At 37.0% G+C, this 17,459-nt stretch overlaps 1 protein-coding gene across 2 annotated transcripts in view; it reads left to right on the top strand.

Annotated features, from left to right (window-relative positions):
* The window catches only part of LOC114053478 (kinesin-like protein KIF6), a 451,087-nt gene that overhangs the window by 75,301 nt on the left and 358,327 nt on the right, over positions 1 to 17,459 (top strand). For both annotated transcript variants that reach the window (XM_027876578.1, XM_027876577.1), the window contains exon 4: positions 16,051 to 16,198. In XM_027876578.1, the coding sequence (XP_027732379.1) occupies positions 16,051 to 16,198 (148 nt within the window). The remainder of the gene's footprint in view (positions 1 to 16,050; positions 16,199 to 17,459) is intronic.

Raw genomic sequence — 17,459 nt, 5'->3', positions numbered from 1 at the left:
AGTCTCTATATTTTCTATTCTGCATAGTTTATGTAATTTTGGCATTACATTTTTTGGCAGGGCAGTAGGTGGCATAGTGGATAGGGCACTTGATTTGGAATCAGGAAGACTCATTTTTCTGAGTTCAAATTCATCCCCAGATGCTTACTAGCTGTGTGACCCTGGGCAAGTCACTTAACCCTATTTGCTTCCTGATCTGGAGAAGGAAATGGCAAACTATTCCAGTATCTTCGCCAAGAAAACCCAAATGGAGTCACAAAGAGCTGGACATGACTGAAAGTGACTCAACAACCACCACCACCGTCTTTTATGTCTTGTTTAATTTCTTTTTTCTGAGATTGGGTTATTTAAATTCTTTGTTTCTTGTTCTGTTAATTTGAGTATTCTGTTAATTTGAGTACTTTTTGTAAATATTCTTCCATTTCATAACAATAGTTATGAAGTAACAGTTTTATCAGCATGTGATTGAGTAAAACAGTTTATAATAATTTTTTTTATTTCTTTGTCTTCTGTTATGAATCCTTTTTCATTTTTGGTATTTGCAATTTGGTTTTCCTCTACCATTTAAAAATCAAACTAGCTAATAGTTTTTTTAAAATTTATTTAATTAGTTTGTTTTCAGACAACTAAAGCCTAGTTTTGTTTACAAATTTACTTTTATTTGTTTTCCTTTTTTTATCTGATTTTCATAATTTCTATTTTGGTGATTAGTTGGGCTTTTAAAGTTTTTTTCTTCTTCTAGATTTTTTAGTTGCATTCCTAATTCTTTCAGTCTCTCTTGATGATGAAAGTATTTGGTCAACAAACCAGTCAGGAAATATTTGTTAAATGCTTATTTTGTGCTACCCACTGTACTAAGCACTAGTAATACAAATATAAGTTGTTGTCCTTTGTTCTCAAAAATAGGACGAAAAATCATTATATTGGGGTCAAGGTACAGTGTGTCCAATTAAGATCAATACAAACTCTGAAGGCTCTACCAAAGGTTGGGCACAAATAGTCCAGATGAACATTTGGAGTGGAGATGTCTCTAAATTTGCACATCTCACATTTCCTTTGAGCTACTGCAATTCTGCTTTGCTCATAGAGCATAACACCTTCTTTGATGCAGGCATGCTATGCTTGGCGGTCCTTTGTCAGTATCTGTCATGTCTCACAATTGATTCCAAAGTTCTTCAGAGAGACCTCAGGTATGTGCATGTATCACTTTTTCTAACTTCCATTTGAGCTCTTTCCTTATGTGAGTTCTCTGTAGAATATTCTTTTAGGCAAATGTACATTTGGCATTCAAACAACTTGGCCAACCCCTCAGAGTTACACCCTCTGCTATAGAGTTTGAATGCTTGAAAGTTCAGCTTAAGAAGGGACCTCAGTGTCCAGTACATTATCTTGCCAGATGATCTTCAGAACCTTCCTAAGACAATTCAAATGGAAGCGATTCAGTTTTCTGGCATGGCGTTGGTATATTGTCACAGGCATACAATGAGGCCAGCACAATGGCTCTGTAGACCTTCATTTTGTTAGGCAGTCTAATACCTATTCTCTCCCACACTTTCCTTTGGAGCCTTCCAGACACTGAGCTAGCTCTAGAAATGCATGCATCAACCTCACAATCTACGAATACAAACCTGGAGAGTATACTGCCAAGGTAAGTGAACTTATCCACAGTAATCAAAATTTTTTCATTTGCTGTAATCAATGGCTCCACATATGGATGGTGTGCTGCTGGCTGTTGGAAGACCTACATTCTCCTGGTGTTAATTGTCCAAAATTAGCACAAGCAGAGGAGAATCAACTCATACTTAGTTGCATCTTAGCTTCAGTGGCTGCATTGAGTACAAAATCATCTGTGAATAAAAAAAAAATCACACACCAATTCTCCCTCTATTTTAGTTTTGGTTTGTAGCCTTTTCAAATTAAATTAATTTACCATCAGTGCCTAGCTGATCTTGATGCTGGTTTCATCCTTGTTGAAGGTACCCAACAACATTGCTAAAAGCATCATGGTAAAAAGCATAAAAAAAAAAAAAGATTACAGATTACAGTTTTCCTGGTGAATTCTCCTGGCAATTTGACTAATTTTTCCTTCAATTAGATGCTGTGGCATTCAGTGCACTGCATGCTTCCCTATTGAGTTTAAGGAAGCAAGCACACAGCCCTGCTTCACTCCATTGATAACTGGGAAAGCAAGAGAGTATTCTCCATTATCCATAATCTGTGCCAGTATGCTATTATGAAACTGGTGTACAATACTGATGAACTTCTCTGGGCAACCAAATTTTGCCATGATTTTTCACAAATATAAGTAGAAAGAAAGATAATCCCTGCCCTAAAGGATTTTACATTACAATAGGGGATGACAGCATAGAAAAAGAATCCAAAAAATGGGGAGAACGCAAGACAGAAAGTCTGAAAGTCTGAAAAGACAGGAGTGCAGCCTTGAAGTTTGTAGAGTCAGAAGTATAGCCTGGGCATCATTAAAATGGAGGTTCTGGAAAGAGCAAGCTAATCAGAAGGAGAGGCCTTAGTCAGCGCATGTAGGTAGTTCCAATGAGTGAAATGTAGGGGTGGAGTGAGCTTCCAGGGGGAGTCAGGATTGTAGCCTACAGAGGAATGAAGACATGCCTAGCCTTGGTGTCCTCCTTAAAATGGAGTCGGCAATAAGAAGGAGAGACATCAGTGATAGTGGGTCCTCTCAATGTGTGAAAGTCAAGGTGTCGAGTGAGTTTCTGTACTGTAGAGGTTTCTATGGCAAAGTAGAGAAAGTCCAGAAAGTCAGAAATATAGCCCATAAAGGAATGAAGAATGTTTACAGATAATAAATTTTCTTCTATGGAATGCTCTGACTAGATGCTAGAAATTTTGATATGTTTTCTCATTATTATCACTATCTTTTATTAAGTTACCTATTTTTCCTATGGTTTTTTGACTAATCCTTTATCGTTTTAATTATTTAGCCTCTAAGTTTGAATCCTTTCTTTAAAAGCCCTTTACTCATCATCATTATTATTGTATTGTCGTGATCAGTAAAGGATTTGTTTAATATTTCTGCTTTTTCTTTTTTTATGAACATTTCATGTCCTAGCACATGGTCAGTGTTTTTAAGGCTTTATATAGCCGAGATTTATGTAAACTCTTTCCTATTGCTATTTGATAATTAACAGAGAGCTATCATAACTCACTTTTCTAAATTTCCATTAAAGTCCTTAATTTATTTTTTTTATCTTTTTGTTATACTTGTCAAGATCTAAAAGAGATACATTAAAGGGACCAAGTATTACAGTTTTGCTGATGAATTCTCCTGTAATTTGACTAATTTTTTTCCTGTAAGTAGATGCTATGGCATTCAGTGCACTATATGCTTCTTTATTGAATTTAAGGCATTTCTATACCACAAAATTTGTTTGTGTTTATGTGTGTGTATGCACATATGTGTGTATTCAACCCTCCTTTATTAATTTCAGATGACTGAGATTCATACCTGTTCCCTTTCCCTTTTTCCATATTTATATACTCTTCAGTTGCATCCCAATTATGAGAAATAGTAAGTTCTATCTTTCCTCATTCCTCTTTTCTTCCCTTAGTTTATCCCTTTCCCCTTCTCTTTTCTTTTCTATTTTAAGATCATAAAAAAAAAAACAAAACCACTCCCATGCCTTTTTGTCATATTTAACTGCCTCTGTGACCCTTGAAAAGATTAGGGTCCTGAATAGATAATTGTTTCTTATTTCCTAATGCAATGTAAGGACTTCATTGCTTCTAAGTGCTCAAGTGTATTTATGTCTCTAGATTTCAATTGACTTAACTGTTTATATTTCAGAGTTTCTACTCAGCTTTGGTATATTCATCAGGAATGCTTGAAAGCCCTCTGTTCCATTAAACATTCACTTTTTCATCTGTAGGAGTATACTCAATTTTTCAGGATAAGTTATTCTTTGTGGTAAAACTTCATATTTTGTCTTTTGGAATATCATACTTCAAGCATTTTTTCTCTTTTGTAGTAGTAGTGGTCAGGTCTTCTTGTGATCCTGATTGTGATTTCTTGGTATATGAAGTGTTGCTTTCTGCCGGCTTACAGTAGTTTTTCTTTCTCCTGGAAACTCTAGATTTAGTGTATGGTATTCCTTGAAATTTTAAATTTGCTCTGTTTTTCAAGGAGTAATGGGAATGTTTTCTGTTTTTACTTTGCCCTTTGGTTATAATAGATCTGGGTTGTTATCATTTATGCTTTTTTGAAGTTTACTATCCATACTTGTTGGAAGGAGACATTGGTTTTTAGGAAGTCTGATGATTCTTATATTGTCTTTTCTTGACCTTTTTTCTAGGCCAGTTGCTTTTGATAGTAGATATTTTATATTTTTTCCTCCAAACTTTTGCTTTTGTTCTAATATTTCTTGTTTCATGGAATCACTGATTTCTATTTGATCTATTCTAATTTTCAAGGAGCCTATTACTTGGATAAGGTTTTCTATCTTCTTTTCTAAACTATTTATTTTCCTTATAGTTTTGTTTTTTCCCTCCAGATATGGTATTTCAATTAAATTTTACAATTTTACTTTCGTCTCTTGCTGAATTTCTTCCAGGTACTTTTGTAGTCCTTGTAGCCAATATATATCTATATATCTATATATCTATATCTATATCTATATAATATATGTACACACACACACACATATACATATATATACATACACACATATATATACATATATATACATATATATATAATTTTTTTTGTCTCTCTCTGAAGCTCTGCTTGTAGTTGTTGGAGAGTTATTAATTTCTTCCAGGTTTATCTCATCTTGGATATCTTGGGATCTGTAATATTTCTTCATAATTTTTGGTGTCTTTTTCTATTTATTCATTTCTCCAGCCTCATTTCATAATTTGGGACTTTCTGAGATGGTCTGGCTTCTCCCTGTCCTGAACTCTTGGATGGAATGGGAAGGCCCTGTTTGGTCTTGACCCCAATTTCCTGGGTTCCTTCTGTTGCCTTCCACTTCCTCTGGCTTGGTACCTCTTAACTGCTTTTCTACAGATGACCCTGACCTGTGGTAGTGACCAATGACCGTGTTGGAGGTGTCCTTATTATTTCTATAGCCCAGATGTGCTTGGTGCTACTACTGTTGTCATTGCTGATTGAAGCTGGAAGACACATTCTGAATTGCTCCTTATACCCCCACTTCATGGACCATATTTTAAGATGGTTTTAAATAATATGATATTATCTTCTTTTGTTGTATTTAGCTTATCTTTTCTTATTGCCCATTGTTGTTGTTATTGTTGTTCCTCTTTCATTCTCAAAGAGGACCAATAACATCATGAGGGCGATGTCTTGACTTGCAAGTGAATTGTATTTAAGTGAGGCAGAGCTGTGCAGAGTCATCAACCTCACTCTGTCCTCTAGGGTCATCTGGGTCCAGTGGCACGACTGATGGCCCCAGTGGCCTGGATGCACTGGGGGACTTGGCCTTTTAAGCTAAGGTCTTTCCCAGGTCTCAACTTGTCTGAGGCAACACTCATTCAGTGATTAAAGGTTAGGTAAGAATTGAGGCATGAGATGGTCTCATTTGCCCTCACAAAAGAATTCAATCTGGGAGAAGACCTCAGGGTTTCTGGCCAGAACCTAAACAATTGCTATTTACACTCACTCTGAGCCATCAAAACCCAAACAATGAGCAAATGAGGCTTGGGCTGGAACTTACTGTTGGTTAATCAGTGAAAGCCGGAGTGATTTGGGTTTAAAGGCATAGTCAAATAGCCCCATTTGAATCCTAATGAGCTTTGTCAAAGCCTGGTTTTTCAGAGCTATATTTCCAGAAATCACAAATGAAAACTACATGAAACAAAAGGGTTAATTGTCCCAGTTTTTCAGGGGGAAAAAAGTGATGGAATAAGTAAAAAAAAAATCTAACCTCTAAACCCCAAGATATCTTACAAAGTATAAGTGATCAAAATTTATATGTATGCTATATACTAGACTTCTTCCAGAAGTCAGAGTATTTTAATAGTAAGTATTTTTTAAGTGACTACTGTGTGCCAGGTACCATGCTAAGTGCTGAGGATACAAGAAGAGGAAAAAGATGATCCCTGCTTTCAAAGAGTTCATAATTAAATGAAGGAGACTACAAGTTAACAAATATATACAAACAAGCTATATACAGGATAAATAGGAAATGATTAACAGAGGGGAGACACTAGAATTAAGAGGTATTAGGTAAAGCTTCCTGTAGAAGGTGGTTTTTTAGTTGGTACTTGAAGAAAGCTGAATAATCCAGGGAAGCCAGTAATAGTTGATGAGGGAGAGCATTCTAGGGATAACCAGAAAAAATACTGAAAGCCAAGAGGTGGAGTGTCATGTTCTTGAATAGCAAAGAGGCCAGTGTCACTGGATTGAAGACCCCATGTTTGGAAGTAAGATGTAAGGAGACTGGAAAGACTGGGGAGGGTGGAAGCATGAAGGGCTAAGTTATGAAAAGCTTTAAATGCAAAAGTATTTTGTATTTGATCCTAGGGGTGGTAGGGAGTCAGTGAGGTTTATTGAATAGGTGGAGAACAGGGAATGTGACATGATTGGACCTGAGATTTAGGAAAACTACTCTGGCAGCTAAATGAAGAATGAATTAGAGTGGAGTAAGACAAGGTAGATAGACATAACTCACGTGTGAGGTGTTGAGTGTCTGCACCAGGGTAGTTGGCAGTATCCCAGGAGAGAAGGAGGCATATTTAAGAGATGTTGCAGAGGTGAAATCAAGGGCCTCGGCAGCTAACTGGATATGGGGCAGATAGGGTGGGAGACAGTGAGGAGTTGAGGATGACACCTAGGCTGTGAGACTGGGGAGTAGGGAGGATGGTGATTTTTCAACAGTAACAGGAGAGTTTGGAGGAGGGAACTAGGGTGTTTGTTTTGCTTTGTTTTTTAAAGGAGAAAGAGAAATAACCTGTGGTGCCCAAATAGACACAGTAAGTTAGACAGACTCAGGATGAGTGAAGCAGTTGAAATTTTTAATATGCTCCCCGCAGGAAGCGGGTGTGGAAGTCGAGATGAGAGTGCACGCACACACGCACACACGCACACACACACACACGCGCGCGCGCACACACACACACACACACACACACACACACATGCACGCACGCCCGCGCGCGCGCTCACTCTACCGAAACAAGCAAGAGCAATCCTTATATCCCCATTCCTGGCCCCAAGTCCCTCCTAGCTGACTGTCATTGGTAGAAGTCAGTACCGTCGCAGACTTCCCAAAACGCCTACTGTATGTTCCCCTGGGTATGTTCCCCACCCCCTTCTTCATCCCTTGTATGTTCAGAAAATGGCGTCTGAACCCTGCTCGGAGGTGGAGAAGCTAGTATTCACGAGCCTACTAAGCATGCACATCCTACTTTCAGCCTTTTTAATCATACCACCAGTTTCACCCGATTTTAGCTGGTTCTTGAAGCTCCTCAGCAAGAGCCACTTTCCTCTCCATTTCCTTGTGTGGAAATATAACCGCTTCTTACTTCTCACAAAGCTAGTAAGTTCAGTTTTGGACACGTTGAGTTTAAGATGTCTCCTGGACATCCATTTCAAGATATATCAATAACATGAGCCTCAAGGCAATTTAAGTGGTGCAAGATTGCCTGGAAGATTTTTGGGAACTTTAAATCAAGGGGTAGGGTGTGGTTGGAGCAGTATCTGTTTTATATAGATTGAGTTTGTATACCTTTAAGAGGGCAGGGAGGTGGTCCTCAGAATTTTGATGGCCTGGAAGACTAGAGTTTGAAACTTTGTCATGGTTTCTTTGTCACTTGAGCATAAATAGCTTAGCTGATTTAGTGAAAAGAAGAGTGTTATAAATTGTTCGAGCAAGAGACATGGAATCAGGAAGACCTCAAATGTTTACTAGCTATGTAATCCTATGTAACTTACATTTAACCTCTATGTACTGCAAGATCTCTACCTGTAAAATGAGGATATTGGACTCAGTGATCTTCTAAGATTCCTTCCACTTCTGAATGAATAATCCTATAATATCACTTCTTGAGGCTGTAGAATTCCAACTACACCATGGGAAGTCTTTTTGACCCAGTGTTACTTTTATAAAGAATGCAGAAGTAGAGGAGAACAGGATCTATTTTTAGTAAATTATATCCTTTTAATCTTATGAGAAGTAAATATATTTTTATTGAATTTTATGGCCTCTAATCTTGCATTCCAGCCCTGAGCCTAAATCATTGGATTGGCTTGAACCGTACCTGGCACAGAACAGTCTTTTAGGGCCATAGAGTAATAGGTCACTAAGCATGGAAACAAGAATGGGCAGTGTGTGCATACCCAGGACCCTCCAGAAAACCTGAAGCTAGTGTTTTTATCAGAGCCATAGTAGAGGATAGGGCCAGTACAGAACACATCAGGAACAGTAGAAAAGACCTCAAGGAGAGCTGAGAGCCAGCAAGATCTCTTCTATTCTGATGTTTTTTAGGGCTAAAGTAAGGAGACAGAGGCTACTTCTAGCTGGGCATTTCAGAAAGAGAAGACAGAAATGGGGTTGAGGTGCACACTCATATAGGGCCACCAGAAGATAGAGGGTTATCCCTTGGCTTATGCCAAGCTTCACCCCATCCACCTTCTCCAGAATGATAGTGGTTGTGACAAGAGCATGTAAATTGCAGAGGAAAGTGGACCAAACAGGGCCTACCTTTGTGCTCTGGCACAACATCAATAAAGAGCTACTGTGGGTTAAAACCAAGAGGTAAACCCAGAGGAAATAGTAAATCTACAAGTACGGATAGAAGAAAAAAAAAAGAATAAGCACAAGGACTCCAAGAGTGGTTGATAGAAATGAAATGAGTTAAAAATAAAATTAGAGCTCCTCAGGAAAATTTGCAAGACAAATTAAGACCTTAGGAGATAGAAAATATCACCTAAGTACTAAACTCTCTGAATAATAAAATGGAATAAATAGAACTCAAAGATTAAATAAAACAACAAGAAATATTAGAACAAAATTAAAACACAAATGGGGGGGAACATTTATTAAACACCTACTATGTGTCAGGCACTATGCTAAGCATTTTACAAATATCTCATTTAATCCTCATAACAACCCTGTGAGGTAGATGCTGTTACCCCTGTTTTACAGTTGAGTAAATTGAGGCAAACAGGGGTTAAGTGATTTGCCCAATACTAAGTACCTATTATCAAAAGCAAGTCACCTGGAAAATGGTGTGCAGAGAGATAAATTAAGAATCAGACTCTCTGAAAATTGTAACCAAACAAAAAATCTGGATACCATATTTCAAGAAATTATGAAACTGCCTAGATATATTAGAACCAGAAGACAAAGTAAAAATAGAGAGAATCTGCTTCCTGAACAAAATACTAAGTTGAAAACACTCAGAAATGTTTTAGCCCAAATCCAGGGCTTCCAGGTCAAAGAAAAAAATTTTATAAGCAACTAGAAAGAATGATTTCAAATGCCAAGGAACCTCAAGATCACATGAGGTTATGTTGCAACTACAAAAACTTTGGGAACACAATATTCCAAAAGAAAAAAGTTTACAACCAATAATAACTTAAGTGAAAAAATATAATCTTTCAGGGAAAAAAAAAATGAACCTTGAATATAATTAGAATACTTGTAAGCATTGTTGATGAAAAGAACATAGCTGAGTAGAATCTTTGAAACTCAAATGCAGGAGATAAAAGTAACCTAGAAAGGTAAATACATTTGAGCATTTGAAAGGCACTAAATCACGATCAAGTGCTTAAAAAGGAAAGACACAAGTGACCCTCCAGAATCCCACTTTCTTCATGGGCTACAGAGGGAGAAGAGAAAGAAAAAAATATGAAGCTTTGAAAGTATTTTTATACTGTTTCATTTTAAGAGAAGAGAGAAAAAAGAAGAGGGAAGGGAATATATTAGGGGGAAAATGGGAAAGAGGAGAGGAACTTATTATTTCTGATAATTGTGGTGTGCCAGAAGAAGAGTATATAAACATAGCGAAGGGGTGGGGTGAGCTGGCATTTCATTGAACTGGACAAAGAAGAGTTTAACATACACATACAAAAAAATTGATGTATACATATCTCAGTTCAACAGGGAAGTAGGCAGGAGAGGTAGGAAGGGAAAAGGGAGTTTAAAAGGGTGGCTAGAGAGGATTAATTACAAGCAAAACAAACTTCAATTTTCTAGGGCAAATTATAAAGTGAAATTTAAAAGGACAGAAAAAAGTAAGAATTGATAGTTGGGGTCTGGGCTGGGTGAAGAGAGGAAGGGCAGAAGACCCTCCCTCAGATTTTAATGGAGACAGCCTAGCTGTCATTTATCATAAGTCTCTTCCCACTCTGGTCAATCCTCCACTTAGCTATCGAGTGATCTTCCTAAAGCACAATCTGTAACTGAATCCAAACTTCACAGAATAAATTCCCTGTCAAATGGCCTCACTTGAAGACCTAGAGGGCCACATGTGGCCTTGAAGCCATAGGTTTCCCACCCCTGGCCTAGAACATTAGACCTAAGAGCCTTAGGAATAGCAGTGCCTCCCAAAACCACCAGACCTGCTTCCAGCCCAGCCATCACCACCATCATCCAGGGAAGCAATTGCAGAGGAAAAAAAGGGTCAGCCAGTCCCATCAAGGGGTGGGCAAGCCAGCCTACCTGAAGTACTAAGGCACTCTGAGGGAGAGAGGAGACAGAATATGCCAAGCAAGCCAAGCTACCAACACCATTTTGACTGCCACGTCCAATGGCAACAGCCCAGCAACCTGAACTAAAGAGCCTTGGTGAATAGCAATGCTTTCAGCAGTGTCCATAGCCACCATCCTAGGAAGCAACCCTTGTGGATATATAACCTGGTAATGGCTCCTGCAGATGCTACACCCACAGCTACTTTCATTCAACCAATAAACATTTATTAAGGACTTAGTATGTGCAAGCAGCTGTGCTAAGTGCTGGTGATACAAAGAAAGGTAAAAGATAGTCCCTGCTTTCAAGGAGCTTAGTGTAATGAGAAAGACAGCATACAAACCGCTATGTACAAATAACAACTATATGCAGAATTATTTAGAAATAATCAATAGAGAGAAGACACTAGAATTAATGGGATCCGGAAAGGCTTTCTATGGAAGGTAGAATCTTAGCTGAGACTTGAAGGAAGCCAGGAGGTAGAGATTAGGAGAAAGAGTATTCTGGGTGTGGAGGACAACCAGTGAAAATGCCTAGAGAAGTATCTTTGTGAGGAATAATAAGAGCGGTGTTACTGGATCCCAGAATGAAGGTGAGATGGTGATGTAAAGTTTAGGAACACTAGAAAGGCAGTAGAGAACCAGGTTGTGAAACACTTTGCATATCAAAGGATTTGACATTTGATATTGAAAGTGATAGGGAGTTGCTGGAGTTTATTGATTTGGGAGAGTGACGTGGTCAGATTGTGCTTTAGGAAGATCACTTTGACAGCTGAGTGGAGGATGGACCAGAGTGAGAAGAGACTTACGATAAATGATAACAAAAAAGTTCAAAAAGAAATAAGCAGTATAGCTTTGAAAATAACGTGTTAAATTTATTTTGTACTAAAAAAGGAAACTACATAATAGAGATTCATGGTTTCACATTTAATCCATTCTTTAGTCCTACTTTATGAAAAAATTAGCATTAAATTCAGAATAAAAAATAAAATGGACCAATTGATTTCACAAGTATAAGGTGGAAAGGGTATGGTTAGAGAATAATCTCTTTGAAAAAGATGACTACGTTTTAGTGGATTGCAAAAGTCATGTAAATCAACACCACTGGGGCAGCCAAAAAAGCTAATGTGAGTTTGCACTGCTTTCAGAGATGCATGGTCCAAGAATACGCTGGGACTGCCACTTCAGCTCTACTCTAGTTAGACCACACGGAGAGTACAATGTGCACTGCTGGGCACTGCAGCTTAAGAAGGACATAGACAAGCCAGAGAGCCTTCAGAGAAAGGCAGCTGGGAAAGTGAAAGTCCTCGAGTCTATGACATATCAGGACTGGTTGAAGGAACTCTGAGTATGTTTAACATGGAAAAGACTGTAGGAGTACATGAGACCTGTCTTCAAGCATCAGAAAAGCTGTCACTTGGAAGAGGGATTAGACATGTTTTGTTTGGCTTCAGGGTACAGAGTTGTCTCACTTTTGTATCTTTATCCTCACTATGTAACACAATGCCTAAAGAAGTTGGTGCTTAAGAAATGTTGGTTGATTACTTTATTGAAAGCCAAAACAATAAGGCAAAAGTTGTGAAGGGGCAAATTTAGTCATGATGTCAGAAAACAGCAACAAATTTCTTAACAATTAGAGTTCGCCCAAAGTGGAATGAGCTGCATTGGGAGGTTGTGGGTTCCCCGTCATTAAAGGCTGTCAAGCAAGGGCTAGATAACCATTTCTCTGTTATTTTTAATAGAGAATCTCTTTCAGATATGGGTGGAACTAGATAATTGACTAAGGTCCCTTCCAACACTGAAATTCTATTTGTCTGTGATTTAGTATTTGAAGGGGGTGGCCAGGTATGCATGAGTGCCAGAAGATAGAGAGAATTTAACAGGAAAAAAATATGAAGAATTAGCTGATAAAAACTTTCTCTATATCCTTGTAAATCAAAATGCTACCACATTTCTGATCCTGTCTGGCTAAATTACCCAAGATGTGTATATCCCATAGGATAATGTAAAACTGTTTCCATGCTATTGTTTTGTTTTTGTTTTTTGCATCTGATTGATGTTCATCTGGGAATAATTACATAGTTGATAAACTTAAATGTTACTCTCCAAGGAAGAAGAAGAAATGTCTGTCAAAATACTATAAATATTTGCATATTATTTCATAAACAGATAATTTAACATTCACTTCTTAAATCTGGGTACTGAATGGAAACTCATTTTCATAAATGGTATATGATCTGAAGACACCAACCTCTTCTATTGAAGGTTCATATATTTTTGTATTCTTAAATTTAAATTGCTTATTCAGAGCATTAAGAAAGGAAAAATCCATCAGGAACTTGCAAAGTTATAAACAATGCTATTTAAGGACATTTTCCTGCATCAGTTAACTAGATGAACTCATGGGTCAGAAGCCCTGAAGTATGTGATAAGGCCACTAAGGATCATCTTAGAGACTCTGAATTAAATATTACCTTGATGTTTATGTCTGTCGAAATGGTTGGTTTGAAGTGATGAGACCAATTAGTGAATAGAACACTGATAATTGTAGAGTTGGAAGGAATGTCAGGAAGATCTCTAGTAGATCCTTCTTTGTAAGCAGGCAAATTCTTAAATAGTTCAAGACAAGACGATTGCTGATTCTATTTTATGAAATACCTAGGGATTGAGATTCCGTATTTTTTTTCTTAAAGGAAATTGTGGAATTTAATAATGCTAAACTTAACTACCTTAGAGAATAGCATCCCAAACTGGTCTTCCTAGTCATACTTTAAGCTTAGAAATTATGTGAGAGGTCTTTGAAAACTATCAATTCCCTTCTTTCTGCTATTATTATTTCAAAGTTTGGAATAGTATAGAATCATAGATTAAGAGCTAAAAGGCATCCTAGAGGTCATGTAGTCCAATCTTCTCATTTTACAGGTGAGTAAACTAATGCCCAGAGAGATGAAATAACTTGTCCAAGATATAATAAATGTCAGAGCTGGGACTTGAACTTATGTCCTCTGATTCCTGATCCAGCATTCTTCTCACTGAAACTGCATTCAGTGTCCCTGTCAACCTGTTTTCATTTAAGAATTTAAAAAAAAAATCACATCACTGTGTCTGGAGCCACTCTCTTCAGCAGTCAACAGTATACTGTGTGCCCAAAGTGCTTAATTAAGGCTGTAATGATGATAAATATACAAATAATACTTTCATTTGTACATATTTTATTACACTAAAATGTATTTTAGAGGTTTATGAAAACAGTATATTCTCTGAACTTCTTTGGCATCCTGTTTCAGAGAAGAGCCATCAGTTTGGCCTGCACTGATTGTGGTTGGCCATATGCCTTACCCACATTTCCACAGCAGGATTTACAATTAGAATATACCACAATAGAATATAGAAGCACGGAGCTGAACTGGACCTGAGATGATCTCTTCTAGCCCCCTGCCTTTAAGTGTATCTACGTCTAAACCTTTTGGAACAAATGTTTGTGAATTCTCATCTTAAATAGCTGTCAGCATAGAAACTATAGAATTAATGTCAAAACACACCATATATTAGTGAAAGCATCATCACTAATTTAGTATGTGATTTAGGAGCCTAGTTCATATTTTCTTATTTTATAGCTTGGTTTTGGTCAGAATGCCAATTCATTAAATTCTTTTGATCTTCTTTAGCTAATTTATCAGCAAGCCTTCTCCATCTTTTTTCAAAATGTCTGTAGGATTTTTCTGTTATTTTATTCATACTGCCATCACCCTTTCCTCCAAGTCTCTTCTCCTAATACAGAGCTTCATTACTTTATACATGGATTACTGCAGTAGCCCTCTTGCTTTATTTTTTTCTGATTCTAATTCTTCTTCCTTCTAATCTACTCTTAATATCACTTGTATATTAGTCTTCCTAAAGCTATCACTTTAATTATAGCACACACTTGGTTAAGAACTTTGACTATTAATTATTTTTTTTATTCTAAACTACACTACATAGTGTTCAATATCTTCATAATCTGCCCTTAACTATCCCTCTCCCCTTATTTTCCATCATTCCCATCCATTGACATTACTCTCTAGATGTTTTTCTCTACAGTGTTCTACCACTATTAGTATTACTCCTATTTCAAATGCTTTCCTTACAACAATCTTGTGAGGTGAATAGTATAGCTTTTATGTCCATTTTGTGGACGAGAATACTGAGGTTCAGTCTCACACGTAGTAAAGCAGGATTTGAACTGATATCTCATTATTCCAAGTCAAACCTGCTTTATACAACATTATGCTACCTGTCAACAACCACCACCACCACAATGGAAAGCATTTAGATAGCACCTGCTGTGTGCCAGGCACTGTGCTAAGTGCTTTACGAATATTATCTCATTTGATTCTGACAACTATCCTGAGAGGTAGTAATCATCCCATGTACATGCCATTCCTTATATTGTTCTCCTGGTCTATTGTTTTATAATTGCCTTTTAGTTTTATGTTTTCTTTTGCTTCTCCAATTGGATTGTAAGCTTCTTAAGTTTGTGGACAGTGTTCTCTATTTCTTTTATAATCCCTTCCCCCAGCCCCAACACATTTCATACTACCTACTGACTAGTACAGTGTTGGACAATTAATAGAACAAAACGAATGAATGAATGAAGGAAGGAATGAATGAATAAAAAGTAATTTTTGTCTGTACTTGAGCCTTTGTCTCTACTACTTAGGATGAGGCAAACTTCCTATTTGCCTCAATCCAGGATTCAAGCTTGCCAGAAGTTATATGGCAGTTATAAATTTTTGGCTCTCTTTGGATTTGTTTATTTTATGGACAAGCAAAGTACATCACTGGGACTTAATTCCTGAATTTCTCTAAGTTGTTGGAGAGATTATCATTGGTCATTGAGCAGGAGAGATGTGATGCTAGATAAGCACAAGAGAGTGTGCTTAGTGTTTGGCTGGCCTTGTGGAAGGAATATTGGTGCACTGGCAGTGGGTGTGCTTTGTACCCGGTATCTGGATTGCCTGTGGTGTGCCAAATAAGGAAGATTAATGTTCATCCTATTTATGGCTTTTCCATCAATATTCTGTTTGGCTAAAAATGGCAAGAGATTTCCATGTGACTGGAAATCACTATACCTTTCCTTTAATTGGTGAACCTTCCTTTCTTTAAAGCTGACTATAAATATTCTTGGGTTAGTCAAAGAGATTCCAGGTACCTGAATATTTTGATATATATTGGATATATAGTAGAATTATGAGTATTTTTTCAACATATTTGATAAGATTGATGATGTTCCATAGAATTCTAGACTAATGCTCGTATTTAATGCCTTAATAACATTTGATATTTGGATATGGAAGCTATGTTATTCATTATAGTTTTATTCATTTCAGTGTTCTGTCTGGCTATAATGGCACCATCTTTGCATATGGACAAACGGGCAGTGGCAAAACTTTCACTATTACTGGAGGAGCTGAGCGTTACAGTGACAGAGGCATCATTCCAAGGACCCTATCATACATTTTTGAGCAATTACAAAAGGTACAGAATTATGATTTCCATTTATCTTATGTATTTATAAGTAAATTTCTGAAGAAAGAAACTATATTATTGGTGAAATCGTATTATATTCCACCTGAAAAAGGAAATATTTAGTGTGACTAAAATTTTGTTCTGAAATAACAAGCATTACATTTACGGGAGATTTTACAGGGCCTTCCCTCTGTTAATTATTTCCTATTTATACTGTACATAGCTTGTACCTTACTTTTATATTATACATAGCTTGCTCTGTATATATTTGTTTGCATGGTATCTCCTCCGTTAGATTGTAAGCTCCTTGAGGGAAGAGGTTGTCTTTCGCCTCTTTTTGTGTTCTCAGCACTCAGCAAAATGCCTACCACAAACATTTTTTAATCGATTGATTCATTCATTTGTAATAGTCCTCTAGCAGAGGAATTCAGAACAAGAGCTATTCATTCAATGACTGCTCTTAGAATGAAGATTCAGGGGTAGCTCTTTCTTATAAGTTTAAAAAGTGCATTATATATTTACTAAAAAACTGCAGACTATTTGATCATTGTGAAAATCTTAAATATAATATACTAGTATAACTTTTCCCTCCCCTTCTCCAGATTACAATGCACACATTTTAGAGTAACCATTATATGAGCTGGGATCAACAAAAGCATTTTTACTGGAATATTCATTGTAGAGAAATTTTTGTAAACAAATCAACAGAACAATGTTCTATTTTTTCATCTAAAAAAGCATGAATAAATGCCTCTTAAAAGTAATGTTTTTAAAGCATTTAAAATGCCTACTATGTGATAATCCCTAAGCTAAGCACTGGGAATACAAAGAAAATAAATCTCTTTAAAGAGGTTATAGTATATTGAAGGAATGACAAATACACAGAAAAGTAAACACAAAAAAATGCAAAATAAATTCAAAGAATTTTTCTTGGAAGGGAAAGGCTTTGGCATCTGGTAGGATCAGGATGGACCTCCTCTAGGAGGTGGTAGTTGAATTGGGCTTTGTAAGACAGGGATTCTAAGAGATAAAAACAAAAAGGAATGAGTCATTCCAAGTAGGAGGGCTAAGCTGGGCAAAGGCTCAAAGACAAAAAATGGAATGCCATGTATTGGGAATGGTGAGTAAGGTGGATGGAATCATAGAATGTTAGGACCAATGTTGAATAAGCCCAGAAAGGTAGCAGAGAGACAGATTTTGAAGTGCCCTAGATGCCAAATGGAGGAATCAGTATTTATTAATGTTAGTTAAGAAGAAACCACAAATGTCT

The sequence above is a fragment of the Vombatus ursinus genome, unplaced genomic scaffold, assembly GCF_900497805.2.
Source record: "Vombatus ursinus unplaced genomic scaffold, bare-nosed wombat genome assembly UNPS02014811.1, whole genome shotgun sequence".
In the NCBI taxonomy this organism is placed as follows: domain Eukaryota; kingdom Metazoa; phylum Chordata; class Mammalia; order Diprotodontia; family Vombatidae; genus Vombatus; species Vombatus ursinus.
Note: the sequence above shows the minus strand (reverse complement) of the source record. Positions and strands in the feature narration are given on the sequence as shown.